The sequence below is a fragment of the Microcebus murinus genome, chromosome 14 (assembly GCF_040939455.1).
Source record: "Microcebus murinus isolate Inina chromosome 14, M.murinus_Inina_mat1.0, whole genome shotgun sequence".
NCBI lineage: Eukaryota > Metazoa > Chordata > Mammalia > Primates > Cheirogaleidae > Microcebus > Microcebus murinus.
Window position 1 is genome coordinate 22,602,492 of NC_134117.1, and position 23,988 is coordinate 22,626,479.

At 42.5% G+C, this 23,988-nt stretch overlaps 1 protein-coding gene across 1 annotated transcript; it reads right to left on the bottom strand.

Annotated features, from left to right (window-relative positions):
• Nucleotides 1-74: 74 nt before the first annotated feature.
• Nucleotides 75-23,983, bottom strand: GSTO2 (glutathione S-transferase omega 2). The gene is made up of 7 exons (XM_012770700.2): nucleotides 23,894-23,983; nucleotides 18,792-18,890; nucleotides 18,415-18,523; nucleotides 15,902-16,124; nucleotides 14,540-14,641; nucleotides 1,759-1,865; nucleotides 75-366 (listed from the first exon to the last, which is right to left on the bottom strand). Exons 2-7 carry the CDS (start codon nucleotides 18,823-18,825, stop codon nucleotides 210-212), a joined length of 732 nt encoding a protein of 243 aa, XP_012626154.1. The 5' UTR covers nucleotides 18,826-18,890; nucleotides 23,894-23,983; the 3' UTR covers nucleotides 75-209.
• Nucleotides 23,984-23,988: the final 5 nt, after the last annotated feature.

Consider the following 23,988-nt stretch of genomic DNA (forward strand, 5'->3'; position numbering starts at 1 on the left):
CTGTCTAGTGACTCTAGAGAATCGTTAGAATATCCAGGCCAGAGGAGTCAGACAAATAATTATCAGAAAGAATAGAGTTTCTGTTTTCCTTTTTATTGGGAACCTCAAGGAAAGGAACAGAGACGGATTGATTCCCAAGACAATCCCTGATGCTGGATCATGACAAGCTTGGGAATTCTGGATGATGACAGGACGGGGGAACGGTGGGCTCAGCACAGCCCATAGTCAAAGGCACTAGGGCTGTTCCGAAAATAGAGACTCAAGTAGCCCTGGAAGACGCACTTATCCGTGAGAAGAGCGCGCACCGTGGCGTCCTGCTTCATGGCGGCGATCCAGAGCCGGAGGCCTGGGGTGTGGCTCACACAGCTGCAAGACAGGAGAGGAGTGTCAGCACATCACACGCAAAAGGCGGCAGGAGCGGGACACGTGCTGGTTTTTTTCAGATTTACAAGATAAGACAAATGGGTTCATTTGGAGAATAAAGTTATCTTATTACCAAGTGAACATGAGCATTTGCTGGAGGAAAATCTTATTTTTGGAATGGCTGAACATGTAGAAGTGGCTGTTGCTTCTAATAGCACAGTGAAATGCCCGTGGACAGGTGCTCTGGGGAAATCATGCGTCTGCGCTTCATTGTTTACCAACAAAAAGGCAACCCTCCGAATCAGATGTTCTTGGGTCAGCCTCAGATTTTACTCTAGGGGGTTTGAGAAAAAATAAAGACAAGGAGTTTCCAAAATGTTTTTTGTTAAGAAAGAAAACAATCATGAAACCTTGAAACAACAGAGCTGACAGGGCCCTTTCCAAGGCGGATCAGGAAGTCCAGGTCTAAGGTGTACAACGACCTGCTCGAGAAAATACCAGAGGGCAACGAGAGATCCAGGACGAGAGGGGAAGTTTCCTAACCTGTGCCTCGATGCTCTGTCTTCAGGGGAGACAGGTCTGTGTTGTGTTTATGCTTGAGAGTTTCAAATATCCCAATAGGTTATATCTGATCTTCCTTCAGAGAAGGCTAAAGTGGGAAGTGCACAAGAAGACTCTTGGGTGGGCTCAAGCCCATGCATTGTGAGTTGTGAGAACTGGATTCCCAAACACTGGAAAAGTCCGGCGCCCACTGCCTGGCTGGCCGGGATTAGAGCAGGTATCAGCACACATCCAACTGCCCTGCTGAGCTTGCAGGTAACAAAGCTCGTGTTCTACCCAGGACGCTGCCTAGCTATTTTTTTCCTGCTTTAACTTCTCCACACTTCCATGGGTGTGGCTGCTATTTCGTTTGTATGTTTACACATCAAGCACATGTTATTTTTAAAATCTTTTTTAAAAGGGTATTCCTATCCGAGGGAAAATTCCTCAGGGAAATAAGATGTGACTAAGGTCTATGGCGTTTGCTGGGTGACCCTGCAGGGCCAGGTGGAGTGCCACTAAGGGAGCTGCAGCCAGGTCATCAGAGCGTGGTGCCTGTGGCTATCCACCTGCCGTCAGCACCGGCCTGCGTGTGGACGGAGCTCCTGGGAGGCCTTTGGACATCTGGACACGGGGTCTCAGCTGCAGAAATAGGGGCGTAGTGTGCTTCTGCAGTTGGTGGTAGCAGAGCACAGATGAATTCTGGACAAGGAAGCACATTCTGTGGTTTAGAGACCTGATTCGTTTCATAGACATCCTGAGACATGTCCACAGGGGGCTTAATGGTACACAGGCCTTTGCAACCATCGTCCAGTGTGACTCCAGGAATTTACGACACAAGGTCAAATGTCTTACTCTGCAATCCCATACACATCCAGACGCTCAAACCAGGGCCAGAGGAGGTAATCAATCATGGATATGCAGTCTCCACCAAAGAAGGTGGTGTTCTCATAGTCAAGAATCTAAAAGTGGAGACAGAGTAAACAAAAGCAAGTTAATTTTCACATCTATGACATCTTTATAGACACAAAATACAAATATCAAATTAATTCCCAAAGATGGGGAACTAAGGCTTTGATCCTCCTCCCTATTTGTAGGACTGCATCTTCCTGAGGATTCCTCCACTTCCTTTAGAGTCACACTCCTGGCCACACTCAGCCCCCTCCAACACTGGAGTGATAGCTCTAGTGCAGCTCGTCTGATTGGAGAAATTGGGAGAACAACTAGGCAGAGGTAGCCCAGCCCTTCCCTCTCAGCCTGGAGCTGCTCCTCAGTTGCTAAGCTCTCCGTGGATGAGCTCAGCCCTGGAGAGGGGAGGCTGATCCTGAGAGCTGCATTAGGAACCCCACTTAGTGCAGTTGTCACCCCCATTCTCTAGAACCCACTCTATCTTTCTATCTATAAGAAAAGGGATACTGTCATCTCCATGTGTCTTATTCTTTTGCCTTATTTCTCCATTGGTTCAAAACCAGAGCAGAAAAGAGCAGTGCTATTTACAGGGCTCCCTCAAATCCCAACTTTGTGGTTCTATCATCCTTTCCTTTTCTTATTTGAGCTCTTCAAACTTCACACTTGTTGGCCACTCAACATCATCAACTTTTCACATTAAAATGAAATTTCTTATTCCCAAATGGTGCAAAGCACATTGACCCAGATGGATGGACTATAAAGAAAACAGATAAACTCTCAACAGACAGGTAGCCAAAACAGCCCCCCCCTCCGCCCCCAAAAAAGGCACTTGCAAATTCAAAAAAGCAAAAGTGCTTAGCAAAAGTTAATGTTAGTCCAGGCCTCCCCAAACAGAAAAGCATGGTGCCAATTACCTAGTCAAATCAAGCAAACTGCTCGCTTTGACCTAGATAACTCATAGTCAACTAAGTACTTCCCTATAGCCATAGATCCAGATGCTGAGCCCTGTGACGGTAGAAGTAAGCCATGCTGATTTGTGTCCCCAGATATTGGGGCTCTGGTGAGGGACAGAGGACAAGAGGACCAGAATCAAGCTGAGAATTTGGGTCCCAGTGTAGGGATGGCACGGGCAGCTCGGTTTGCTTCCTCACAGGCCGGACCAGCGTGCTGATGCAGCTGCAGTGTGGGCCAGGGTTGCAGGTAAGAAGGTGAGCTCAGGGTCCAGCAGACCTGGGCCTGTGCTGGGCTTCACCCCTCCTTCAACACCGAACCCAGGGCAGCTTAGCTCCTCCCCAAGCCTCTGCTTTCTCATCTGCAAAACAGTGGGCCCGTCAGTACGCACCTCAGAGGATATGGTGAGGAGTAACATCATCGCGCGTGGTAAAAGTCAAGATGAAACAGATCAACAGTCCTTCGCCCGTCCTCCCCTCAAAACGCACAAACATTTGACTTCAGACTTTCTTAGAGCCAAGTGTGGCTCGAGACCACCTACATCAAAATGACGTAGAGTTCTTGACACAGCTGCAGATTCTTAAGCCCTGCCCCAGACAGGTGTTTCTCCACCAATTTCACACTGGGCAAGTCTTAAAATCCCAGTAGGAAAGCTAGCTTCCTATAAAGTAGGACAAAGTGCTGGCTCCATTAAAGATGCATCCCCTAAATAAATAAATTAAATAAATAAATAAATAAAGATGCATCCCAGTGACATAAAAGAACATCCTGGCCAGGCCTCCTTGGAGGTTTGCTAAAGTCTTAGGCTTCTCAATGGGATAGTTACCTTCTCTGCAAACCTGGTACCTTCCAGGCACTTAAAATTACTTTTCCTTAGAATCCCAGTATATCAGTACTGGAAGGGCCTTTTAAACTAATCTAGTGTAACCTCCTCAGTTTACAATGCTCAGTACACAAAGGATTCAAGGTCCAGTGTAAAAAAATCTACAACAACATATTAACATGAAAAATAATAAAACACTAAGTTCCAGGGAAACCAAAAGCTGGAACAGAAGGTCAAAACCAGGAAGGAAAATGGTATCAAGATATCAAGTCACAGGTCCTGCAGAGTTCCTTCACTGAAGTTTTTTTTTTTTTTTTTGAGACAGACTCTCACTCTGTTACCCAGGCTAGAGTGCCGTGGCATTAGCCTAGCTCACAGCAACCTCAAACTCCTGGGCTCAAGCAATCCTCCTGCCTCAGGCTCCTGAGTAGCTGGGAACACATGCATGCACCACCATGCCCAGATAATTTTTTCTACATATATATTAGTTGGCCATATATTTAGTTAGCCAATTAATTTCTATTTTTAGTAATAGCCGTTCTCACTCTTGCTCAGGCTAGTTTTGAACTCCTGACCTTGAGTAATCCGCCTGCCTCAGCCTCCCAGAATGCTAGGATTACAGGCGTGAGCCACCGCACCTGGCCTTCAATAAAGCTTTGAATTTGGCTCTTGAGTTTCCTGGCAACCAAAGTAGAGAGGAAAACATGTTGGTGGGCTGATTCTTGTTGTCTCCCATGTGGAAGCACAGGGTTCCCACTCTTTACAGAGAAGGACACCCAGTCCCCAGGGGGTAAAGGGGCTCTATGGTTAGTGCCAGAACTAAGACACAAACAACATTCTCCTAACTCCCAGAACCCCATGTCATTCAACATGAAATATGTATTTATAAGGACACTAATCACAGAAGCTTCTCCAAGTCTCTTGTGAATTCTTTACTTGTCCTTTAAATTTCAGTTAACAGCATAAAGCTTGGAACCAGCACATTCTAAAAGCTTTTACTTCTCTACAGCCAAGGACTGGCTCAGCTCTGAGCCTCTCTGTGAGAAGAACTGCCTCCCCTTTCTTACTCTCTGAATCAGGAGCTACCTGGCAGAAAGATGAGACATGCCACTGCAGTCACTGTGGGAGAGTGCATCAGAATTCCCCCCTTCCTGTCTTAGTCCTTTGGTAAGCAGGTCTTCAGGGAATTTTACTAACAGTGCTATTCTCTTCTCAGTTTAAAGTAAGTCCCTGCATTTACAGCCACTTAGCTCCTCTGAAAATATTTTAGCATAAAGCTAGAGGTCAGGGCTGAGCAAGGTGGCTCACGCCTATAATCCTAGCTCTCTGGGAGGCCGAGGCGGGTGGACTGTTTGAGCTCAGGAGTTCAAAACCAACCTGAGCAAGAACGAGACCCCCATCTCTACTATAAATAGAAATAAATTAATTTGGCCAACTAATATAAATAGAAAAAATTAGCCAGGCATGGTGGCACATGCCTGTATCCCAGCTACTTGGGAGGCTGAGGCAGGAGGATCGCTTGAGCCCAGGAGATTGAGGTTGTTGTGAGCTAGGCTGACGCCACGGCACTCACTCTAGCCTGGGTGACAAAGTGAGACTCTGTCTCAAAAAAAAAAAAAAAAAAAAAATTAAAAAAAAAAAGCTAGAGGTCAAATAAACTGACAGTCTGAACTTCCAATATCTTATCTTTCCTAAGTGTTTCATCATCAGAAATGGAAGGAGAAGTTGATGTTAGATTTCCACCACTGAGCAGGGGTTGCGTTGACGTACAATGTCATTTTAAAGAACTCTATGTTGAGTTCTCCCCACTTATTCTATGTCATATATAATGATAGTGGCCATTCTTCATGTTGAATAGCTTCCTTCGCAGTGGAATCCCTCACTCTCAGAACCACTGTCCTTGCTGTCACCAAGCAAAGCAAAATAGCCTGTTTGCAAGGTTATGTTCTTCTGCTGCCCCAGACATCCCCCGTAAGGCTTCTCCAGATGGCCAGAGGAGGGAGCTGAGGCTCTACCTCCAGCCCTTGGATTTTCTGAAAGCATTTACACACTTTCAATTCAGGTCTGAGGGTTAAAGAGGTTTGTTGACATCTTTAGAACACTCAATAGAAAAGCTCCTTTCTAATACAAACATGGTACCTTCCAGAGGTGTAAAATTACTTTTCCCTTAGAATCCTGGATATTTTGCAAAAAAGGTATTTCATATTCTGGAATATTAGAAAAATCTCTTTTAAATTTTTCTGTTCTCCAATATACAGACAAATGGGAAGTACGGGCATGGGGAGGAATAAGGAGGGAGAGTGCAAATGAAGAGGGAGGGACAGTTTGGTATGAGGAAGGGACACTATTTCCATCCCTGAACGTGGATAGACCCCTCACCTTCTGCGACGGCCTCTCGGGCGCCACCAGGGGGCCGAAAGGAGAGCGTCGGCATCTTGAGGTAGGAAAGAGAAGGAGGAAGCGCGCAGGGCTCCCCCTGGTGGCGGCAGTGGCGAAGCGCACTGGCCGTGGTTCCCATGGGAAGGTTCCACAAGAGGAAAAAGGAGTCTGTAAGATTTTTGCGAGAGATGCAAGATCACAAAGAGACGCGAATCCCAGACTTCTCCAAACCAGGCATTTTAACAGCTCTAGTCCAAGGTCTTGGACTGACTCTCAGATGCAGCCTCAATAATTGAGCTTCAAACCTGGAAGCGGCTGCCTGCCCTGCACCACCTTTTTCCTGGCATCGCCGCCGAGAAATACCTGGCCTCCAATCCTAAAACCGTGGGGTGGCTCCCAGCGGGCGCTGCTGGACTTGCAGGAGGAGGAGGAAAGCGTTTTTTCTTGATAAAAATAGTTCTTAAAAAGCAGAAGCCCCCTCCCCCCTTCAGCCCCCTCCCCCCTTCAGCCCCCACAAAAAGACACAGAGCCACCTGCCAGTACATCAGCAATACGGGCTCTTTTCCAAAAGCAGCAGAAAAGGACTCCAGGGTGGAAATTTTTTGAGTTCATCAAAGATAAGTGGAGATTGTCAAAATTGCAAATTTCAGGTCCCTGCTACACTGATATAACTGAAGGTGAGCTTATGATGCAACGAACCAATTCCTTACCCAGAATATACAACAAACCTAGGGTATATTTAAGACCATTTTCTCTTCTGGGAAAAGCCTTAGAAGTAGGTTTGGCGGCAGAACATCCACCTCCTGCTGCTGCTGATGGATTACGATCTAGATCTTCCCATGAAGATGCAGACAGAATACAACCTGCCAGCAATTGGGGATTAAAGGATCGCTCTGAAAATTCAGTGCTGGCATTTTTTTAAATGAGCTTAATTCTTTTGTTCAAAATGTATTTGCAAGATAGTAGAGGAAAAAGCTAGTAGAGTAATGCTTTACCAGTCCAATATCTATAATATGATGGATAGTGGATGAAAATATTAACAAATATTTGCCAAATATCTCAAGAGCGAGAGGACTTCCTATGCATAAAAGCAGTAGAAAGAGTCACAACAGGAAACGCCTACAGCAGTGTTAGAGGCAAGGACCTTCAAAGACCCTCAACTCCCCTATGACTCGTCCTACGCATGGACTTCGCCCTGGAAAATTCCAGCTATAGCTCCGAGAAGAATGCATTCCATGACGTGCTGACCACGGAATGCTCCAGGGAGTGCTGATTGCAATTGTTCCCGACCACCTGCCAGGTTGGAGATGAGTAACCAGTCAAAAACAGGATACCGATAAGACGCTGATTGGGGCTGATTAACCCAGACTCAAGCCTCATCCTCGCCCCACTCTATTTTTTTGTTTCTACTTCCTTGTTTCTGTATGCTTATAAAACCTACTAAGAATCTAAGTAAAGCAGACCTTGACAACCATTTGCTTAGTCTCGTTTCTTTCTCTCGCCCATCTCTTTCAGGCACGGTCCCCCCCGCCCCCGCAAGTAACAGAAGGTCCCGAGGGCCCGGACGCAGCAGGACATTCTAAAATGCAATGTTTCTATATGAACAAAAAGGTAAGCTAAATTATAAGGTAAAACAAAAGAAAACAAAAATTGTTTTAAAAACAGTTAATATCCTTTCTACTTAAGGAACTCTTTAAAAGGAACTTTTACAAATCAACAAGGAAAATCAATAAGAGCTTGATAGGCAGAAGGGCAAAGCCCCCCAACAAACAATTTTCACAAAAACCAAACACAAAGAGATGAAATACTTTGGGGAAAACCTTCCTCTTCACTATCAATCAAAGAACTATGTATTAAATCAACAATGAGAAACTACTGTTTATCTCCAAAACAAGCAAATATTAATATCTTTTTGAATGAAATCTCCCAACAGCAAAAAGGAGATAATGCAAAGGGTATTTTCATATACTTTGGGTGAGGGGTAAACAGCACAAGTCTTTTGGGAAGCAATTTAGTGATCCTCAGCCCAAGCCTCCAAAGCGTTCGTTCCCTTTGATCTGGTAATTCCATTCCTGAGAGTCAAGCCTAACGACATATTTTCCAAAACAAAGAAAATGCTTTTCATGCAAAGAAGGTACTGTTCCCTGTGGCACCATTCGTAATGGCAAAGGACTGGAAACTGTGAATTACAAATATTAAGCTGATTGAATGGACCCCCTCTCAGCCAAGGGGACCCCAGAAATATCCTAAAACTGAGTTGCTGGCCATGAGAAGGGAGGTCAGACATGCCTAGTCATGACTCCCTCCCTTCTGGGAGCTATCCTTTTTAGTTCATTAACAGGCCTAAGGCTATGCAAGACAAAGCTTAAACCGCATCTACAGATCCTCAATTTACATAACAAATCCCTTGAGTCTGGGTATGCAGCTGGTGGCTTGTCTCTGATTAACAGACTTCCTTATATTAATTTAAAACATCCCAAAGCTTTTAAAGCTTCATTTCTTTAACCAGCTACAAATCAAAGAGTCTTTAAACCCACCTACAACCTGCAAGATGTCCCACCTTTTTAGACCAAACCAATGTACACTTTCCATGCATTGATTTACGACTTTACACGTCATTCCTGTCTCCCTGAAACGTATAAAGCCAAACTGTAATCCAACCACAGCAGTCCACTTGCTCAAGGTTTCTTGGGCATGGCTTTAGGCATGGTCCTCAAACTTGGCTCAGAATAAACCTCTTTAAATTATTTTACAGAGTTTGGCTTCTTTTCCATTGAGAAAACTATCTAAACACCCTTATTTAGTGTGGTGGATAAATAATTTCGCGGTTTATAAACATGGCATATTGTGCAGACATTAAAAGTGATTTTTTTTTTGAGACAGAGTCTCACTCTTTGCCTGGGCTAGAGTGCTGTTGCATCAGCCTAGCTCACAGCAATCTCACACTCCTGGGCTCAAGCAATCCTCCTGCCTCAGCCTCCTGAGTAGCTGGGACTACTCATGCCCGGGCTCATTTTTTTCTATATATTTTTAGTTGGCCAATGAATTTCTTTCTATTTTTAGTAGAAACGGGGTCTCGCTCTTGCTCAGGCTGGTTTCAAACTCCTGACCTTGAAAGATCCTCCTGCCTCAGCCTCCCAGAGTGCTAGGATTACAGGTGTGAACCACCACGCCCAGCCAAAAGTGATTTTTTTTCTATTTAAAAATTACATATTTAATAGAGAAATACATTCTCTTTATTAAAAAAAATTCAAACACAAAAGAACAGTGTAAAAAGCAAAGACCTTCTCTCCCCCATCCTGGCCCTTAACCACTTTTCTTTCCCACCCCAATTCTAATCAATCCCCTTGGGGAAGAGCCACAGGAGCAGGAGTTGGATGTGTGTTTCTCCAGACATTTTTGTAGGCATTTATTTACATGTTTTGTTTTCTTCTACTAAAATAGGATTATACATCAACATTACTACGTAATTCACTTAAATATTTCTAGGCAATCTTTTTATCTCAGTACACATAGATCTACCTCATTCATTTTCAACTGCTCCACAGAATTCCACAGGATGAACATAATTTATTTAACCACTCCTTGTCTAATGGATATTAAGATTCCTAATTTTTCTTCATCACAAATAGTTCCGTTGCTCTAATGAACACTCTTATACATATATATAAGAGTGTTCATACTCATATATATAAGAGTGTTTATACTCTTATAAATAAGCATTTATAGAGTTAAGAAAATATGAGAAAAATCTTTACATCATAATGATAACCAAGTCCCATATACAGCACAATTTCAGCTACATAAAAATATAGATAGCAGAAAATGAAACAAAACAAAACCAGAAAAAGTCCCAAAATAATAATAATAGTTGTTTCTGGGCAGTGGGATTATGGACCTTTTTTCTTAGTTTCCATATTTTTCTATATATTCAAATTCTCTTTAATGAACAAGTATTTTTTATAATTGGAGAAGATTAAAATTAATTTTTAGATAGTAAGAATAATTATTCTATTGTAATAGGGAACAGCCTGGAAAAGGGTAAAATATTTTACAAGTTGTCTCTTTAAATGCCACCCCTCTCCTTTTGGGAATTACCATGTTTCCCCAAAATAAGACAGGGTCTTATATTTATTTTTCCTCAAGAAGACACCCTAGGGCTTATTTTCGGGGGATGTGTTATTTTCCCCTCAAAGTCTCAGCTTGCAGCACGCACAGGATGGCCGGGACCTGACGGGGAGCCAACCTTGTTGGTGGGGCTGCCGGCACCTTTCTGCTCACCTCTGGGATAGTAGCTGTCACCATGGGGCAGATGAGAAGGGCTGCTCATCTTCTTTACCGCTCCACAATGAAATGCATGAGTTGTGCAGATACGCTGTAGCCACGCCCATCACTAGGTCTTATTTTTGGGGTAGGGCTTATATTGCGCAAATGCTTAGAAATCCTGCTAGAGCTTATTTTATGGGTAGGTCTTATTTTTGGGGAAAGACAGTAAAACCTGCATCCTTGCCTGAGGCCAGTAATCAGAGGGGAAGGAGAGTGTCCTTTGTTCTTTGTGCCACTGGAGATGGCTCAACAGAATAATCTTTCCTGAGATTGTTTTTGTCAGAGATGCTATAAACAGCAATAGCCCAAAGCTGAAAACTCCCTTTTTAAGCTCTATATTTCTGCTAATAGATAGGAAGATGGCCCTTTAAGATGAGAGTCTACAATCCTCCTCATTTGGCGGCAAATTAATAAACTTCTCTTTCCTTCTCCTCAAACCACTTGTCCTCATTCTTCTGAAGTAGCCTCGAGAACAAGTGCCTAACTTTTGGTAACACAATTATTTATATCATGGGAGAGGTTTTAACAGAAAGCTATTAAAGGAAATACACCAAATATTAGTTAAGTTAGTTTCTACTTAATATTAGTTTCTACTTAAGAAAGCAGGCATTTGAATTGGACAATGAAATTTCCAAACTAGCAACAGCACTAAAATACTCAACTAGCCATCCTGAGTCAGGGATAACCAGTTCCCTAATGTGGAAGAACAGTGGTTACAACTAAAGTGGCATGTTAGCAGACATGCTAAACTAGCTAGCAAATCCAAGAGAACTGACAGCATAAACACATAAACACTTGTACAAAGTGTTCACAGCAGCATTATTCATGAAAGCCAAAAAGTAGACACAACCCAGATGTCCATCAGCTGGTGAATGGACAAACAAATGTGTGTAAACGCAATGGAATATTCAGCTATAAAAAGGAGTGAAGGGTGACCATTGACAGCATATGACAAATGAAAGAAGCTCATGCAATGCTGCACACTGTATGATCCCACTTACATGAAGTGTCTAGAATAAATGAATCCATACAGACAGAAAATGGATTAGTGGTTGCCTGAGGCTGGGGATGGGAGTGGGGTGGGGGAGAAATGGGAAATGACTACTTATGAGTAAGGGGTTTCTTAGGGGGATGATAAAAATGTTCTGAAATTAAATAGTGGTTATGGTTGCACAACTCTGTTAATATACTATTACAAAAACCACTGAGTTGTACACTTGAAAAGGGTAAATTTTATGGTTATATGAATTATATGCTTATATGAATTATATATCAATAACCAGGAGATATATACAGCTATAAAAAATAGCTGTAACAAAGAGTTTAGTTTGTAGACATGTTATTTGATAAGAAAATTTATAAATAGTTTGCTATATATAAAAGGCTACAGAAAATTATTTTCAGTGAAGAATTAACCAGGTATAAACTTCCTTTCCTTCCTATCCTGGTGATATCAAAGGAGAAACACTTAACCAATATATAAATAATTTCATCACTGAAATTAATAAAAAGAAAGAGCAACAGCAAAACTAAACTAAGACAATATATAATAGGTGTAAAATGTCCCTTTTTGGAGAGAAGAAAGAATAGATTAAAAATTAAGATTATGGGTGAATTTTAGAAACAAGAAAGTATTTAACTACAGATGTTCCTGGGTGACGCACAAGACAACTTATGCAAATGTGACCTCGTGTAGACTGGTACACATAAGGCAGATAATCAGACTTGTCAATGTGGGAAACTGCATGGAGATGCCAGGGGAAGTACCACAAGCAGGTTAATGAACACCAAGAAGCAAAAGCATCAAGTGTCCTGTGGCCACCAGAGATGAAGGCTTCAGTTATCTAGCAGGTTCTCACTCCCTCAGTGCTGTTTCAAGGTTATTTATGTCATCCTCTCCTGACTCTCCTTTATGGAGTTCTGACAATGACTAGGAAAGGACCAAGTAATGGCCAGGAAAGAACCAAGTAATGGCCAGAGTGTAGAATCAACTCATATGCACAGGAACACTTCTTAGGTTTAGAGCAAAAATCCAAAGCACCAGAGAAATCTGGCTGAATCCTGTCTTTCACTGCACGTGGACTTGATTTGACTACTTCCATCATGAGACATTTTGAATAAAGGCACTGGCAGAAAGAGCCACCGAAAGGTCCTGCCACATTTACCCACAAAGATAAAATGAAGCCTGGTTCAAGTGCTATTTTAAAATGGAAAAGTCAAGAATGATATATAAGAAAGAGAGCAAAGCTAAAAAAAAGTACATGTAGATTAATGATTTAATAAAGGCTAGGAAATGTCCTTGAAGACATAAGTGCACTGACTCACTTGCCTTAGAAAAAAGTTCCAACTGAAGAACTGTGCCTCCATCATAATAGTATACATTCATTTAGCAATCTGTAGTTTACAAAGTTCATCCAACATCCAAATGCAGAGTAGGAAGGAAACTGATGAAAATGTGTTTTCAATTAACTATATCTTTGCATTCAAAGGGTTCCCCCCATCTGGCTCCTTTCCCTGGTTAAGTATTTATTTACCTGTGAGAAGGTAAACAGGCATGATGGGATCAGTTCAGTTGATCTTTAAAATTAAGACTTAGCTGGGCATAGTGGTATGAACCTGGTAGTCCCAGCTAAACTGGAAGCTGAGCCGTGATGATTGCTCAAGCTCAGTAGTTTGAGGTTGCAGTACACTATGATTACACCTGTCAACAGTGACTACCCTCCAGCCTGGCAACATGGCAAGACCCTCAAATAAATATATACAAACATATAGACACACAGACATACTTATAAAATTCTCTATTCACAGAGTTTTCAAACTTCTGTTTTAAAGCAGCAGTTCCTCCCTTCCCCCAGGTGCTATCTTAAGAGATGTCATGGTAAACACGCAGGATCTGGGTGGAGCAGGATCTGGAACTATCCCCTAGGCCTCCCCTCACTGGGCATTCCCCCCGCAAAACCTGCAGGCTGTGAGGAGCACAACTTTCAAATCACACCCTGGCTTCACCCATGGGGAAATTAAGGCCCAGACAGGTCCAGAACCTTGCCCATGGCTCTGGAATCCAGTAAAGCCAAGCATAAGATCCAAGAATCTTTCCACCACATCATACTGACTCCTCAGGGTCAAGATCATGGTCTGTGGCCTCAGGACAAATTGACATTTCTTCCACGTGACTATTCATCATCTGTAAATACTGCAACTGTACAAATCTAAGATAGGCAACTGGAAATATAAATAAATGTCATCTGCATCCACTTGATAAAAGTCAAATGGAAGAGTATTAATAACCAGCCTTCCCTTAAGGGGGTGAAAATAGCATTCTCTGGCTGCCAACAGAGGAACGAACAACTCACCCATAAGGGGAATTTATCAGTTTCTAGAACAAAGATAAAGGAAGTCAAAGAACCACTCTCCAGATTGTTCTAGAAGCAAGGGTTATATAGCTCCATTCCTGCCAGGTAAACGAAGGACCTACTGGTAGAGATCGCTCCTGCCCATTTCCCCTTCTTCCTTAATTACAGACCCCTGATTTTATTCAGGGTGTTCCAGCTAGAAGACTAAATCTCCCAGTCTCCCCTGTGGATAATTAGGACTCTACTACTAAGTTCTGGCCAATGAAATGAAAACGGTCATTAGGTAGGATTTCTGGGGACGCCTTTTAAAGGAGCATAGCTATTTGTCATTTTTTTTTTCCTTTCTGTTCTCCTTTTCAGAGCCTGGGACTTGCATGTGATGGCTGCAGTTCCAGCAGCTATCTTGTCACTCGGAGGATGAAAGCCTTGCACCGAGGATGACAGAGCCAATAGAGAGAAAGGGCCTCAGTCCCTGGTAACTTCATGAAGAAGCCATCTAAATAGCCCTGAACTGCTTACCTCTGGCTTTTTAATGTGGGAGAATAAACCATCATAACATAAATTTATAGGCAGCCAAACACAATTTCTAACCAATCCAGACCCTGGCCTCGTTGGCAGAAGCTACAGAAGCCCTAGGGAATGTGGTGACTCCAGGAAAGGAAGCAATTCGCCACACATCCTCTCCCACTCCTTGGCAGATTTTCCAGAATAATCCCAGAGCAGGTTAGTGGAGAGCAAGCATGCACAAGTTAACATCAGATGACTAGATGCTGAACTTATCAAAGTCTGGCAGAAAGAATGAGCCTGTGAAAGCAGGTGGCAGCATGGCCAGTTTAGCAACCCCACGTGGCTTCCTCCATTGCCTCTGACCAGGAGAAGGGCCCCCTTTTTGTACCTTTTCCAGGTTGCAGAACTCCTGACGCAGGGCGATCTTCAGATCAGCGCATTCTCTCCTGCATCTCAACGCGACCAGGCACTCCTTGGTCAACTGTGGGACCTGATGAGAGGACACAGATTCTCAGCGGAGAAGTCTGCAGGAACTTCATGTTCCCACTCTGCCTACACATGCGGAGTAGCTTTGTATTAATAATGGAAACGTAACAGGCAGACACCCACATCCGGACTCCCCAGCTCTGTGAGAGGGGCACTAAGTTATCTCTGTGCTTGCAGGAATCTACTTCTCACAGTGCCCTGGTAAAAGGAGGTGCTTTTACAGGACTGCTCCAGTGCTCTTTACTTATCAGCTGCTTCCATGGTGTACATTCTTAGGTGGACACTTAACCTCTCTAGGCCTCAGTATTCTCATCTGAAAAATGGATACAAGAACGTACCCACCTCAAAGTGCGCTTGTAGGGTTAAATGAGTTAGCCTCTACAGAGTAGTTAGGACAGTGCTTGGCATATCATAAGTGCTCAATATATGTCAGCTATTAATATCATTGAGTTATTTTTACTTCTTGTCAAAGGGATATAAAAATTTCTCCATCCCCTTTTCTCCTGCTATCAACAGCTGCCCTCTTTCTCTATTCTTCACATTTCCCAGACAGCACTCTTGCCCCTATAAAGGACAATCCCCTTCGATGCATGGTCTTCTTTACATTCCAGTATTTTTTACCTGAATCCCGATAAATAATCTCTTTAAAGGATCATCAGTTTTCAGTCCTTTCAATATTCGTATGTCAAGTCTCATCGTCATTTAACATGTCATAACCATACCTCTTGAGACTGCTAGTTAAAATGGAAAAGCACCCTAGCAGTTATGCCTTTAACCTTTAATATCAGTGGTCAAGGCTGGGCACAGTGGCTTATCCCTATAATCCCAGCATTTTGGAAAGCAAAGGAGGTAGGATCGCTTGAGGCCAGGAGTTTGGGACCAGTCTGGGCAACATAGCGAGACCTCATCTCTACAAAAAAAAAAAAAAAAAAATTAAAAAGTTAGCCAGCCATGCACCTATAGTCCTAGCTACTTAGGAGGCTGAGCCAGGAGGATTGCTTGAGCCTCGGAGTTGGAGGCTGCAGTGAGCTGTGATTGCACCACTACACTCCTGCCTGGGCAATAGAGGTATACCCAGTCCCCCCACCTCAAAAATAATAATATCAGTGGTCATATCCTACTCTAATTCCATGCCAGTTACTCTCCTGAGACTCGTGTGTTATTAAGGCTGAACAATTACACCAATGATTTGACTTTAAAGGGGGTTGATGTTTGGGAAAGACATACAAAATAGAGTGTAAGTGGCTTTTTGAATTGAATATACCTTACAGAATAGCTCCAATAACATCTTTTGGCGGGCTCGTTCATAAGGGTCACACGGATACAGCTTCCTTCCCGGATAAGCATCATCCAGGTACTCACAAGCAATGACAGATTCGTAGATCAGTTGACACTGGCTGGTCTCCAGGACAGGAATTTGGCCAAAAGGGTGCTTTGAAAAGAACCATTCAGGCTTGTTTTTCAGGTTAATGTTGATAATTTCATGTCTTAAAAGCAAAAGGAAAACAAGACAGAACAAAAATGAAAAGGCATGTGTAGGCAGATGCTCTTCCTGAAAGCAGAGACAAAGTATAAAGTTAAAATATGCAGTTGGTTTTTTAAAGTTTAAGTTTTGTATAAATCATGCCACATCACCACCTTCATTCCTGCAGTAAGGTATATTAGACGACCTCTAGGTCTGTCTCATTTATTCCCCGTGAATCCCAGTGAGAATTCCCTATTTACCTCATAGGAAATAAGGCTGCAGGAGGTTGAATCTCTTGCAAGAGTAGCAGAGCCAAGGTCAGGGCCAGGCGGGCTGACTCAGTGCTCACACCCTTAGTCACTGCTTTAGGGAGTTAAGTACGTTTTAAAGCTGGAAAATACACATCTGGTACTAAGAGGTCCCAACAGAACATGGTAAATGTTAACAGTTAAGAGCACATGTTCTGGCAGCACACTGCACTGTCTCGCTTGGGACCTTAGCCAAATTGCTAACCTCTCTATGCTCAGTGTCCTTAACTGTAAAATGGGGGCTAGTAATTGTACCCATCTCTTAGCATCACTGTGATGACCAAATAAGTGAATAGGTATAAAGTGTTTAGGACAGTGCCTAGTACATAAGCATGTAATAGCTTCTTAATTCTTCTTCTTAATCATTATTATTAGAAGTGCTGATAATAATATTAGTAGTAGTTAAGTAACTATAAAGTTACCAGAGGCATGCACATATGTTTTAAAAGATTAAAGGAAACAAATTGGGAGCATTTCTTTGCTCATTGTAGTACACTGTCTTAAAACATAAAGGCATGAGTCTCAACCAGAAGTGATTTTTGCCCCATCCCCACCCCCAAGAGACATATGACAATGCCTGGAGACCTTTTTTGGTTGTCACAACTAGGAGTAGGGGTGGAATTTTCTGGCTATCTAACAGACAGAGCCAGAGATACTGCTAAATATCAAATCATGCACAGCATGGCACCTATCCCTCCCCCCAACAAAGAATTATCTTGCTCAAAATGTCAGTAGTTACATGCTGTGATCTTAAAGAAAAAAAAAAAAAAAAAAAAAAAAAAAAAAAAAAAATGTCAGTAGTGCCAAAGTTGAGAAATCCTGCCCTAAAGAAATGTTTACATCAGTTCCTAAGCTGATAATTTGTCACCAAGTGGGCAAAATATCCAGTTATTGTTATTTTTCTCAAAAACCAGGTAACCATAGGACCAACTTGATTTAAGCAAAAGGGAAGAATCTGGAAATATATGCCCTACACACTCAACAAGGCAGAATTACACGATTTTATTTAAAACATCTCTATATCAGTCTCTTTATTTCTCTGACTTGAGTCTGAAACTCTGAAGTCACCCCCAGTGATGGACTCTTCAAGACACGAGTCAGAAGCCCGGAGTGACATTCTCAGCTCCAGCTTGGAAGGCACCTGCATTATGCAGTCCACACCCCTGCAAAGTTGGGGTGTGGACTTCCAAATCTACCTTCCAAATCCAGGTCCATGGAAACCAGGCTTCCAAATCTAGACCCATGGAAACCAGGCTTCCAAAATTCCTTCTCAAAGGATATGTACCTATTTCTCAGGTATGGTAGAACCTTCCAGACACCTCTTCGTAGCAGTTCTTTCTATTTCGTTGTTTGGAACCATTCGTTCATCCATTCAACATATATTTTTTGAGTGCTTACTATGTGCCAGGCTGTCTTCTTGGACATGAATAAAAGAGACAAAGTCCCTACCCTGGAGAACTCATACTTGGGGGGAGGGTAGAATGTGTGTGTGTGTGTGTGTGTGTGTGTGTGTGTGTGTGTGTGTGTGTGTGTTGGAGGGGGGAGTTGAGGGGGTAGAGGTGGGGAAAGATGGATGAACAAATAAGAAAATGTTGGATGCAGCAAGTGCAATAAAGAAAGAACAGAGTTGGCCTAAGGAGCCTGGGGTATGGGTGGGGGGCCACATTTGGTGGAGCAGCCAGGGGAGCCCTCTGTAGCCTTGGCTGTGTCCTTCCTAAACCAACATTATGGGAGGGACCCAGGTCACCAACCCATCATTCAGTTTACTCTGCATTGGCCTAAAAGTGTCAGGCACAGACATGACCTGGAAAAGAGCTCTGCATTTCAGGAGAGCCCACAAAAAACAAACAAACAAAAATGTCCCTTACTAACAATTTATTGGCTTTGCCTTGGAAGAAAGGGAGAGTGAGCCCCTTCTGAAATCTGAGCAGAGCGCCCCAGATTTTAAACATTTCCCCCACACCTATGTGAGCCTGGCTTGCTCAGGTGGCTCCAGCTTCTCACCTGATGCCTTTGGCCCTGAGGACAAGACGAGTCCTGTGCGAGTATGGGCAGAACCTCATGCTGTAGATGCGGATCAAGCCCTCTGGGACCGGCCCTGGGGCGCAGCTTCCTGCAGGGCGGCAGTCGGGGAACGGGAATGAGAGGCCGCTTAGCCCGGTGGGGAGAGGGACTCACTCACTTCCCCGATCCCAGGAGGGCTGTTCGAGCTTCGACTGTCTCCCAAGTCCCAGAGAGGCCACTTGGCACTTGGCTTTGTGCAGGGACCCCTCCAAGTCCCTCCCCGGCCCGCTGGCCTGCGATCCGAGGCCGGGAAGCCCCTTCTCCGGAGCCAACATCCCCAGTTACCCCCAGTCCACGGACCCCCGTCGAGGACTCACCTTTCGCTAGGGCCTTGGTCCCATCCCCAGGCATGTCTCCAGACGCCTCCGGCTTCTCCGCAGGCAGGCTTCAGAGACAGGTGGGCTCCGGCGTTCCTCCTGCCCCAAATTCAATATTTGAACGAAGGGCTCGGGCGGGGCAGAGGGGAAGGGATCTGGGGCAGGAGCTAGGATAACTAAACCTAGGGAGACATCGCCCCAGCTTCAACCAATAGCCCAGAGATGCTGGGGCCACTTGCATAGATCTCCGATCTGCAAGAGGTAAAGGAGATAGCTGGCCTTGGCTTTGACCTGATAAGCTGAGATCCTGAATTTCAGCAGGTGGAAAAATAATTCCTTTAATTTTCAGGATTGAGCTGAAGTGGGAATTGCTTATAAATTCATTTTATGGGATTGCCAGGGAATGAAGGGAAGAAAAGTATTTTATGTGCCTCACCTACAGGGACTAAATTATCTTATTTGGTCCCCACAACAAATTAGTCAGGCAGCTAGTATTAGTCCTACTTTACAAAATAGAAAACAGCCTCAGAAAAATGAAATTATTTGCCCAAAGTGACCAGCTAGTAGGGTTGAAGAACTTTAAAAGTCCAAAGCCTGACTCTATCCCTTGGCCTCTAAAGCTAGTAACAGTGTGGAGAGAAAAGAACATAAATCCAAGAAAAAATATAGCACATAATAGCTGCTCAATATCTGTTATTTGAATCTAGGTATCTTTAATTAAAATGCCAGAACCAAATTGTATACCTTATGAATGGGCACCTTTTGCCCTTTGGAGTTCCAATCTATCCAGAACTTCTTGGTTAACAGTGCTAACATTTTTTGCTACTGAATAAGAATCTTTGAACATGTTTAGAATAGTGACTCAACTACATTTTTTGCTAAGTCATTCAGTGATTTCATGTAAGATAAGCTTAGATAATAATAGGGCATGTGTTGTCATTTTATAAGAATTGGGGGATGGCAAAAATGTTTAAATAAATGTTCTCTGAACAGAAAATGTCTATATGTCAGCAAGAAATCTGGTTGTTGAAAAAGACAAATTGGTTCTTGTCTTGTTATGCTAACAACTTTTCATTTTGGAAGATAAAGTGATAGAATAACTACTACTCAGGAGCTAATTTTTATCAAAAAGGACAAAGTTAGGTGGTAAAATAGAAACAAGAAACGTAACCATGTCATGTTAGAGCCCTGGTAAATAAGGAGATGATTTCTGGGCAGACAAATGTATCCTTCACATAAAGAAAGCAGTTTAGAAAAATAGTTTAGAAAGGAGTTTAGAAAAATACATTTATAATCTAAAAAGGAAGCCCACAAGAGGAATGCAAAATCTCAAAATCAAAATAAATTATTGCTGGCTGGGCGCGGTGGCTCACGCCTGAAATCCTAGCACTCTGGGAGGCCGAGGCGGGCGGATTGCTCGAGGTCAGGAGTTCGAAACCAGCCTGAGCAAGAGCAAGACCCCGTCTCTACTATAAATAGAAAGAAATTAATTGGCCAACTAATATATATATAGAAAAAATTAGCCGGGCATGGTGGTGCAGGCCTGTAGTCCCAGCTACTTGGGAGGCTGAGGCAGTAGGATTGCTTGAGCCCAGGAGTTTGAGGTTGCTGTGAGCCAGGCTGACGTCACGGCACTCACTCTAGCCTGGGCAACAAAGCGAGACTCTGTCTCAAAAAAAAAAAAAAAAAATTAAATAAATAAATAAATAAATTATTGCTAATATGTATTTGGTGCCTTATATGTACTAACCCATTTAATCTTTAAATTAGACCTATAAGTGTTCTATTGTTATCCCATTTTAAAAGAAAAGTAAACTGAGGTGAGCAAGGTTCAGCACTCGTCAAAAGCCTCATAACTACTAAGTAGAAGAAGGAGGATTAGGAGCCCAGGAAGTTTGACTCCAGAGGCAAAACTCTCAAACCAGTATCTTAGTCTATACTAAATGCAATGGACTGAATGGTTGGCAAACTTCTTTCCAGATAGTAAATATTTTAGGCTTTTCAGGCCATCTGGTCTCAACTACTCAACTCTGCCCTAATAGTGTAAAAACAGCCATAGATTATATATATACAAACTAATAGGTGTGGCCTTATTCCAATAAAACTCTATTATGGACACTGAATTTGATTTCATATGTATTTTAATAACCGTTATTTTTAGAGCAATTTTGGGTCCACAGCAAAATTGAGCAGAAGATACAGAGATTTCTCATATGCCTTGTGCCCCACACATGCACAGCCTCCCGACTGTCAACATCCCAACCAGAGTGACACATTAATTACAATCAATGAAACTACATTAACACATTGTTACCCGAAATCCATAGTTTATATTAGGGTTCACTCTTGGTGAATTTTACATAATTTTCACATGACACAAATTATAATTTGTGCTTTGACATTTTTTTAACCACTTAAAAATGTAAAAACCATGCTTAGCTCTCAGGCCGTACAAAAACAGCTGTTGGCTGGATTTAGCCAGATGGCCATATTGTGCCAATCCATGGTCTATATGACAATGACTCAATTAGCAATGGCCAAACTGGGAATTCCATTTGTAAATTTGAAGGTTCTTGGACCCACCTTTCTACTGTGCCAAAAAAAGACGTATTTCCAAGTTTTTTCTCCTCATTGCCACCCTTTAGAGGTAACCGACTCTGACAGTTGAAAAATGTTTATTATTAATAAAAGTATACTTTATGTGGGAAGTCAAGTTCTGAAATGCAAGTCAATTTAGTGTAGTTAGGGGAGAAAAGACAGAGGGATGGAAACTGTTCTTCTTCCTCTGAAGGGAAGCAATATAGTGTCAAGATTCTCAGAACAGGCCCTGGAGCCAGGTGGGCTGATTTTGAGACCTGGCTTTGGCATTTAGGCAAGCTATCTAATGTTTTTTCCTTTCACCTTTATCACATGCAAAATGAGAACACTAATAGTACCTACCTGGTGGGCGTGTTTTATTGAATCAAATGATACAGGGCATCATTAGTATAGTAAGACCTCAGTATACTTCAAAATTAATGAAAAATGCTAGTGAATAAGAACACATTTTTAAATTTCAATTTAGTGAATTTCAATTTAGTGAATAAGAACACATTCCAGTTTTGTATCCATAAAGATGAAACATACCACAATTCAGCTTTGCCAACCATGTTAGAACCAACAACATTCAACTCACAATATTTATTTCACCACTTACCAGTTTAATGCCAATTGAATGGGTTGAATGCTGGAGGCTACATTTAAATAATTTGGTTTTTAATCTTACCCACAAACACTAGTTTCCCTAGAAAGATTTAATTATGACCTTTCAGCTTATCCCTACTTCCTTTTTATGACCCAGTAGGTACCTCTTTGAAATCCTCTTTACAAACTTTCCTTCTGTTTTTATTTCGTGTTTATACCTCTATTATACTAACTCACTCAAGCACAAAACAGATTGTAATAAGACCATATTAAACCTACTCTGAATCAGTTTCCAGCCAACTGAAATATAATCGGATCTGTTTTAAAAATGTGGGGATCTTTGGTCATGGGTGTTTAATGACTTAAGCCTTCTAGGAAAAGAATGCCATCTAAGAAATAATATCTTTATTTATATGAGTCTGCTTTGAGAAGAGAAACTAGGGTTTGCATTTGGCAATTTTTCAAAATGTTTTTGCCATGCCAAGTCTCTCATAGTGGCAGAAATGGGAGGATGTTCCTTTTAATATTTCAGAAGCCTGATTTACATGAAAGATTATATTACTGGCTGTTCTGTTATTGTTCACCAAATTCAAAGAGTGGTTTAAGTGGGGGAAAAGGCTCTATTCTCAAATGTGACTATATTCAGGACTTGTTTCCAGGAAGTGAAGATCGTAAAGAATCCCGTGTTCTAATGATGATGTCTTTGAGACATATTAAATAAGATTACTAAAGTTGTCAGACAAGGGACTTCATCTTCCCACTAGGGAAAGCAAGTTCAAAGGAGACTTTCTTTTTAAGTACTTGATTCTGCTTTCCTATTCATATTTCCCTTTACAACTTGAACAATAAAAAAAAAATTTTAACATCTGGATATAACATTTGAAAAAGCCAAGGCAAATTTTCAAGATCCTGAAATCAGCAAAATATTTGTAAAATCAAACAAAACACACTGAGTTTGGAAAAAGAACACTGACACCTTCTGTTAAATCCCAGGCATAATAGTGGTGTGGTCAAAAAGGTAGATACTATTCCCTTCTGGCTCAACCTCTAAATGTTTAGAGTTGTTGAATAAAAAGAGACCGGGAAGTAGCTTATGTCAATTTTTATCTCAAGAACGGTCTTACAGACTGACTATAAGAGTTCAGGCTGAATTTGAATCTCCTCTTCAGCTGGGTGACGTTGGGCAAATAACAACTTTCTATGTCCTGGTTTTGTATCTGCAATTTGGAGCTAATAGTACCAATACATCGCGTGGTTTGGGAAGGTTTAATTCAGGCACTGGATGAAACACATTGCATACTTATCATGTGTCTGTTACCCAGTAAGCATTCAACTTTGGCTGTTATTATTTTATTATTATTTGAATGTAGCAGGGAAGACTTTCATAGTCTTCACAAAGACAGGACATTCCCAGAAACCAAATTCCCCTGCTTGCCAGTGCCCTAATCACATGGTATAGCTAAATTAGTGGTGCCCCAGGCTGGGCTGAGAACAGGTGATCTGGGGTGGTCCTCGCCAGTCTCCAGCCAAATCAGAAAAACAAGAACAATTTTAAGTTAAAGGTATTCGGTTTACTCTTAGATTACAGCCCTTGTGCTTTTTTCCATATGAAATAACTTGATGGAATATTGGCAAAGGTTAGTTAGGCTTTGTCTTAAAGTATCAGGCAAACTTTAAAGTTGACAATACTATCGTGGGCCCCGAAATTCGTGAAAATCCCAAGTTTCAGAATTGACCTCAAACCCCTCTTCCTTTCAAATACTTCGCAGGCCAGCCCGACCCACCCAGTGAAGCAGAAAACAGAGACGAGAACAAAGAACCTCAGGGAGCGAGACACACTACACCCGAAAGGGAGGGGCAGCGGCCGCAGCGGAGAGGCGTGGCTCAGGCGGTGCCCGCCCCCTCGTTCGCACTCCTACCCGCCAACTGGCCGCGGCGCTCGGAGCTTCAGCCAATCCTCAAGGGTTTTGGAAGTGCCTGCCACGTGGAGTTGAGCCAATGGGCGGCCGCGTTG